The sequence below is a fragment of the Diabrotica undecimpunctata genome, chromosome 4 (assembly GCF_040954645.1).
Source record: "Diabrotica undecimpunctata isolate CICGRU chromosome 4, icDiaUnde3, whole genome shotgun sequence".
NCBI lineage: Eukaryota > Metazoa > Arthropoda > Insecta > Coleoptera > Chrysomelidae > Diabrotica > Diabrotica undecimpunctata.
In genome coordinates, this window is record NC_092806.1 from 154,463,930 (window position 1) to 154,472,271 (window position 8,342).

The 8,342-nt window shown below is 29.2% G+C and overlaps 1 protein-coding gene across 1 annotated transcript in view; it reads right to left on the reverse strand.

The window, feature by feature from the left end:
• The window catches only part of LOC140440249 (nucleoporin p58/p45-like), a 237,734-nt gene extending 230,072 nt beyond the window's left edge, over positions 1 to 7,662 (reverse strand). Inside the window, exon 1 of the mRNA XM_072530626.1 lies at positions 7,451 to 7,662. Coding sequence (XP_072386727.1) covers positions 7,451 to 7,510 — 60 coding nt within the window. The 5' untranslated portion in view covers positions 7,511 to 7,662. The remainder of the gene's footprint in view (positions 1 to 7,450) is intronic.
• Positions 7,663 to 8,342: the final 680 nt, after the last annotated feature.

Sequence of the window (8,342 nt, forward strand, 5' to 3'; positions counted from 1 at the left end):
AAAGAAGATATAATGAAAATCTACTTGAAGGAATTGAAAATTACATAAATAAAGACATAAGAAATCTATATCTGGGGGTAAACAATGAAAAGAAAGGATATCGTGTTAAACCTCTATTTATGAGAGACCAAAATGGAAAAAGCCTAATGAACGAAGAAGACATTTTAAACAGATAGAAAGAATATAAATAAATAAATTTTCTTTATAGATAAAACCATATTTACAATAAAGACGAATGTTCAGTTTTCCAGACATAAACCTAGGTTTTTCGGTGACAGCTCATTACCCTGTGTTATTCATCCTTTCTTTAAATTTCTTGTAAACCTCAAATGATCACATTTATTATTACTTTAGATAATTTGCCTAGATATTTAGCAATGGACATAGTGTTCTTCTTTTAGCAACCTTCTAAAATACTGATACGATTTTTGATTTATTTATATAGTGCCGCATGTGGCTAAATTCCTTTGATGATTTGTCCCTTACTTTAGCAATGCTCTATAAACTTTTCATCGCCCAGGTTTTTCCAACTCTTCATACAGCTATGTAGGCGATCTTCTACTTTGCTACCTTGTATATATCCTTATTTTTCTAAGCTGTTTGCTAATTTGTTTGATACAATTATGAAAATTGGATAGAAACTACTCTAGTAAGTACTGGAGAAGGATTTGAGCACCTAGTTGCAACTATAAAAATAATACCCAACAGTCTACAGATTATCAGATCAAAATACTTCTTCGTCATATTATGGAATCATCTATCTATCTATGATTATCCATGAGTCTAGCATCCATATCTATCCATGAGTATGAGTCTCCCTTATTAATTTCATTCTTCTTTATAATTCCGTCTTTAGTGTTTTCTCTAGTCCTTTCAAAGAAACATAGAAAAATAAAAGGCAATAATTGATAGGCACATACTTTAAGGAATACAAGTATGTGAAAATAAGGCAGATGTGTTTTATTTTTTATATATTATATTGGATTAATTTTTCTACAATTTGATCAAATTTAAAATATATTTATTTGGAAGACTTTGATGTGAAAGGTCTTATGTCATTGGTTATTGTATATACTAACTTTATTACAATGACTTAATCTTGTAATATTTGTCACGAGATATATATCTTAAACGCCTTAGTTTTAACTTTAAAAGTTTTACTAAAATAATTAGGCATTTCAAAACTTCAAATACTTTAAAATACAATTAGATTTTTCTAAACCTGTTTTTTTACAATTTTTTTTATAAAGGATTTTTGTTCTTTCAAAAACTTTCAAATATAGAGATCTCTAAAAGCTTGTCACGCCACTGACCATAACATACGTCAATGACAGGAGCGTAACAAAGTGTCGTAAAAGCTAGCCTCTTGATATATTTAGCGATCATTTACAATGGGCAAGTCTTTCAAACCTTGTTACATCAATTGTTTAGGTGTAGTATATTTAGTGACTTTACAATGTGATGGTCTCTAAGACCTAGTGATCAAACGTGAGGGTCTCGAGACCAGACTTTGTTAACACTACTATCTTTAGCACTTGTTATTGACACTGGCGTAACAAAGTGGCGTAAAGTAACGTAACAGGGTCTATTAAAATGAGTCCTCATTTACATCGTAGTGGTATCTGAAAATTTTTGAATTTGATGGTATAGATCTATTATATTTAATAATCTCAGAGACTTTGATACAGTTGTAATAAATTACTTGATCGACTGTGCCATATTCATTCAATGATATTTAGAACAAGGTGTTCTCTGAGACCTACTTGCCAATCAATTATCACATTAATTCGATTATGAGAACAGAGTGATCTTTAAGAATACTAATATAATGATACATCATTACTACATTAAATCAATAACTTAAGGTAAGCAATTATCTTTTCAGTAAAAATTGATATTTTATACAATAATTTGGTTATTGAAAGTTGAATATCTCGATGACAAATACAATTTTCACTAAAATAACTAACTATTAGGTGTATCTATACATTTCTATGTTTAATGTAATGTAAACTTTTAAACAATTTTGTCGATTATGACTGTAAGCTAGGCAACAACTTGATCGTTTAATTACTATGTTTTCTCTACTATACGAGCCCAATAAGTTTCAATTTCAATAATTTATATTGAGGAGGAGTGGTAATGTTAAGGAATACAAATATATGCTCAAAAAACATTATTATTTTATTATTTTAAATGACTGCGTGTATTATAAAATATTCTACATATTTAACAAGGTTAAACAAGCGGCTTCCAACTTAGACAATATTCATTTAGTTTTTACTTCCCAACAAAACTGAGACAAAATATTTTAGAAAATGAATTTAGGTTATGTTAGGTTATGTTACGTGCTCGCTTTTATTTTCGGTATTAATGAAAATCGAGCATTAGGTGTTACAAACAAATGTGTGTTACAAATTAAAGATCATAAAATAATGAAATTTATTGAGAGAATCAAAATGTTAACAGCAATACAAAGATTATACCAACATAATAATTCGGCTATAAGTAGCATTAAGATTAATTGCTGGTTTTGTGTTGAAGTATGAATTCTATTTGAGTATATGTTTGTTCCTTTCATCAGAATATTCAAATATAAAATTACTTTTACATTCTATGACCAGTGGAATAATTTTTGGCTTTCATCTTACTTCTTCTCAGTTTGTGGTCAGTGTAGATGAATACGTGCCTGATGGTTGTTGTTTAGTTTATTAGATCAAAGCATTTTTAAAATCTAAAATGGTCTATAAAAATGTAGCACTCTAGATGGATTACCTAACAATTTGCACATACCAAATGACCCTAGTGTTTGACAATGTATATGTATGGTCAAAAGTTAATAATAAAAATTTAATAATCTGTTTGTTTTATTATTTATTACCCTTTTTATGTTAAAGAAAGATCAGGACGACCCATGATATAGTCCAATAATAGATAATTTCAGTAAACTTTAACTTACTTTCTTGAGTTTGGATACGACAACAATTTTTCTGTCCAGTTTTGGAGAATCGTCGACCAGGTCAGTAGTACGTTCGCGCATTATAATTGAAAACAAAGAGCTAAGTGAACAAGAGATAAGGAATAAACAATTCCTTTATTGATCTAAAGAAGGCCTCTGACTAAGTACAAAATAAGCAACTAACCGAATCTTAGCATATGATGTTTTTACAACGACGTGAGACGTATTCCATATTTTATATTTGCAATGTTGTCAGATTTGCCGTTTCTCTTATATTATTAGTAACTTTGATTTTTCAAATTCATCACCCTGTATATTCAGTCATTATTGGAATCTTATATTCAATACGAGTTCAACCATATGTAAAACTTATGATTTTATGTAGCCTGGAAGGTCTTAAAAATATAAAACAGAAGTCTGACAACGCCTAATTGTCTCAATAAATTTTTTAATACTAACTATTTTTACAAAATTTTTTAACATAATGGTTACTTTATCAAGTGTTCAAAATGTGCTCCATTTGTGAGTTGACAGTACCCTAATCGATGGTAGAATGCGTCTATAAAAATACCACATTTCTCCATGATTGTCTAGAAATTATTCGAGATTCATCGATAATTCGTTGCCTTAGCTCTGAAAGACTTGCTCGTTTAGTTTTGTAGACTGAATTTTTCAAGTATCCCCAATAAAAATAATCTTTAGGATTGAAATCAGGTGACCGTGGAGGCCATTCAATTCTACCTCGTCTATTAATCCATCGTCCGGGAAATATCTCATCTAAATAACGCCGAACATTTACACCAAAATGAGCTGGAGCTCCATCTTGCTGAAACCATATCTGATTAAAATTGGCCAAAAAACAAGTTTCTCAGTGTTGGTACAATTTCATTTCAAAGTAATATTTCGTAACCATGTAACGTTAAATTTCCTTCGGTAAAAAATGGCCCAATTAACTGAGTACCTACTATACCTGACCATACATTTAATTTTTGTAATCTTTGAGTATGATTTTCACGCTTCCAGTGTGGATTTACGTCACTCCAGTACCTTAAATTGTGTCGATTTACACTTCCACACAGTTAGTCCAGTTACTGTGGCATTTTCCCTTTAAATTTTTTATAACTGCACCGATTTATCTGAAATTTTTACAGTGGATAGTAAATTACTCAAAAAACATAAGTTATATGGTGCCGATGTGTGCTTCTACCCCTGGGGTGGTTGGCTCCCCATCTAGGGGGTTGAACTTTTTACACTCAAAATAACTCCGGGAATTGATAGAGAATAAAATTTTATCAAACAAACAAAAAATGTCATAAATTTTTTTCGCTAAATCAATACTTTTTGAGTTATACGCACTTAAAAAAGTAAACTTTTCGCAAAAAAGAACATGTTTTCCAATGATTTTGTACGGGAAAGCGTTTTATTGAAAAATCTATAATGAACAAAAATAAAGTTTATAAAAAACAAAGAGATTGTTTTTTTATTAAGTTTTATAAGTACAATACTAAGCGATTTATAATTGTTTGAAGATGACTTTTTATTTTTGGGATACTATAATCGATGCATTTAACATCAAATATCGGAAAATGGACATCTTTTTTGATAAAAACTCATACAACACTTTTTAAAGAGCTAGAAAAAACCTTTAAAATGAGCTATGTTAAACGCCATTTCGCTTAAAACAAAGCGAAATACGAAGGAAAGAATTTGAATTACTCTAGCGTTTAAAAAAAAACGAGCAGTATAAGTAACACTATTTCGATCAGAATAGAAATTAAACGTATGTCTTCTACAATTCATTTTATTTTAGTGTTATTTATAAGTTTTAAAAGTTTAGCCTGTTTAAAATGCGTATTTTTTGAAAAAATCATGTTTAAATTAAAAAATCTTTTTTTTTAATTATCTAAAAATTTACTTTTTTTTCAAAATAAATCTAAAACTATAAGAGATACGTGAAAAATGGTTCTATACTAAAATGTAGTTTTTTTCTTAACAAAAATTTTGGTTTTTTTATTTTTGTTGTAGCTCGAAAAATAATAGAGATATAGCCAATTGAAGTTTGAGATACAGCGGCTGACACACCTGTAATCAGCACTTTGGCCCTTTACTATTTAAAAAGAAAGAATTTTGACATATTTTAATCTACTTAGTCTTGTAGCTTTTGAAATTACCTTCAAAATATTTTTTTAATGGACACTATAGCTTAAAAATTAATGGTGTTATTCTAAAAAAATTTTGGAGCATGTTATTTATATTTTGGAGCATCAACTTATTTTCTGTATATATAAATGCTTTATTCAAGTATATTCGAAAAACTGGTAACAGACACACTAAAATTCAAACAAATATGTATATAATACATACATACATACATCTATATATGTTATGTATATAATATAGGCACCTCTAAACTGAACATTTGCTTCAGAGAACTAACGAACAGAACTAACGAACACAGAGAAGCGACACTCCTTTGAAGTTGCGTGGGCAAGCCGCCAATGAGTGCCAATGACAGGAGTACTTCAGATCTCGAAGACATATTAGAAGCTAGGAGATACTGTACAATTTTGCTGTATGGCCTTGCGAAAGACACCCACATGAACAAAATAAATAAAGTCGAAGATTATTCATCATTACTTGAACAACTGCGATACGAATCCTTTATTAAAGCCACAACTAAAAATAGTGCAGTTAAATTATCATCTCTTGTACCAACTGTAAGTGCCCTGGATGAGCATATCAAAAGAGTTTATTTACAAACTCAGATATGGCTTGGAAACAAAGAGATTGATATAACGGATTGGGAATGGTTCAAGAGTGATGATATTTTACAACCAATAAAAATGAAAAGTTCACCTGCAAAAGAAGAACTATTGAAAATGATTTTTTGCAATTGCAAAAAGAGTTGCGGCTCAGCGTGTGGCTGTCGTAGACTAGGTCTATTTTGCAATGCTACGTGTGGAACATGCTCTTCAGACAATGAATAATTTGATATATTGTAAATAATTTTAATTTTTGTAAATACATTTTGTATACTTTCTAATGTAAAGTATTTTCATGCATAATTTTTTACAATAAAAACATCATGAGTATACTTAATTGTTTTATTTAGACATTTACCAAAGAAGAATAGAGCATAGAGGTGGTTTTTAAGGGTTGAAAATAAGCAATCAATCAAAAAATATTTTATTGATAAGAAAGGAATTTTTGAATATAAATGTACATTAAAAACTTTTGAAGTTGTTTAAAAAGATTTTTTTATATATTTTGACATAGGGGGTAGTTTTTAAGGGTTGAAGTGTTGCAATTAACCAAAATTATTTTATATAAGCAGAGAATTACATTGTAGATGATATAAATGCACTACAAAAGCGTTTGAACCTTTTAAACGATTTTTTACAATTATTTTTATTAAAAGGGGTGGTTTTTAAGATTATTTAAGGGTTGACAATGTACACAATATCCATTAATATAATTGACAATATTTCAATTACCTAATTTAACACGATTTAAATCCATAAAATGCTTTAATATAAATTTTTTTCATTATTTTCAATAAGGGGTGATTTCACCCCTTAAAAATAAAAAGCTCACCTATCGCATATATAACTTTTGAAGAGGGAGGTAAGATAAGCCTAATTCCAAATTATTAGCAAAATCGATTCAGTTATAAAAAATTTAGAGGTATTGACCTCTTTTCCTCCACAGTGACTGGAGTAAGTGTAAAGGTTGCTTCATCGGAAAAACATATTCTGTTAACGAAATTTTCATCATTATTAATTTTATCCATCATTACCTCAGTAAACTCTAATCTACGATCCAAGTCATCTTCACTTAATTCTTGCAATAAGTTAATTTTGTATGGTTTAAAAGTCTGGAAACGAAAAATTATCTCGTAAATTGCACAGGAGAGTCATAACAGTACCAAATCATACCTTATATTTACTTGGCTTAAGTATACGCAAGAAGTTTATTATTTTAAAAATTTAACGAGTGACTGTAGATGGCAATTGATTGGATCTCCCGTCACACGCGACGAGCAAAATTACGAGTATGAAAATAAAATGCCAGACTTAAATAGATTGAACATATCCAGCGATTTTTGGAACAATTTTAAATGCATCCATTCAATCGCGGAAATTTTCCCAAAAACCCTAATATTTCTCTTTATTTACAATAAATAACAAAATACCCGGCACTTCTGTATTTTAATAAAAGCAAGTCATGCATTTTCAACGCAAGATGTGCATAAAAGCACAAAATACTTCGAATAATAACAAAAACTTGTTTACTATTAGATACATTTGATGTGTATAATATATTTAATTTCTAAATAATTCGTTTCAGGTTTAAAGAAAGATAAAACAATATTTTATTTTTGTAAGATTGTTAGTAGGTACCTAGTAAACAATTATTATACATACTTAACATTTTGAATATATATCTTCTAAGAAATATCGGTAATCAACTTTTTTATTTATATTTACTTACTTTTTGAGGACTTTTTTGTCTCTTCGGTGATTGAAACTTTCCTTGTCTGTACGTATTCATTGCGTTTATATTGTTTTTATCACTTTACAACACTAAACAAACTAACTAAAAAACTTTATTATGTCTTTGTCAAATATTTATTAAATTTCCTTACAATAATTGTTTATTCGCATGTAAGGAACACCGGCTCATTCGTTTTACATACGGCATAACGCTGTCAATAACAAAAAAATCAAATTTTCAGTGTAATTTGGGTTGCATACATTTGCCCAAGTTACTTTTATGTGATAAATCCTACATTACTCCCAAAACAATTTATCAGAAGAGACCAAGAAAGTTTGCTATGTAATCGTAAATAAATTATTTCACAATAAATTTTGATAATAAACTACTATTCGAACAATTCCAAATAAGTTTATATGAGTGTAAGACAATAATTACTATTGTAACATTAGCTTCAACTTCTGGACATAAATAATTTTCACACCTTCCAAAAATTTTCTTGTGATTTTTTGTGATATACTAATAGCTTTATTTCATCTTTCTTCATTTTCATTTTTCATTGAAGTTAGTAAACTTGTAATATTATAAGGTACTTTTATATAAAAACGGAAATACTAAAGATGGACGACAAACTAAAATTATAAAAAGACTCCATTGAAAAGTTGTTCGACGACTAAAGAGAAAAACTAGAGCACATATCCTTTGAAGAAAGGTACGTGCGCAAAAATTACATAGTAGGAAAAACTATATGCTCAAAAGAATACATATCTTCTTCATCATTAATCATCATAGCTATTCGGACTTTTGAGACGGCTGCTCTGAAAAGTTCATTTGATGTACATCCGTACCACTTTCTCAGGTTGCGCAGCCATGACATTCTACGCCTCCC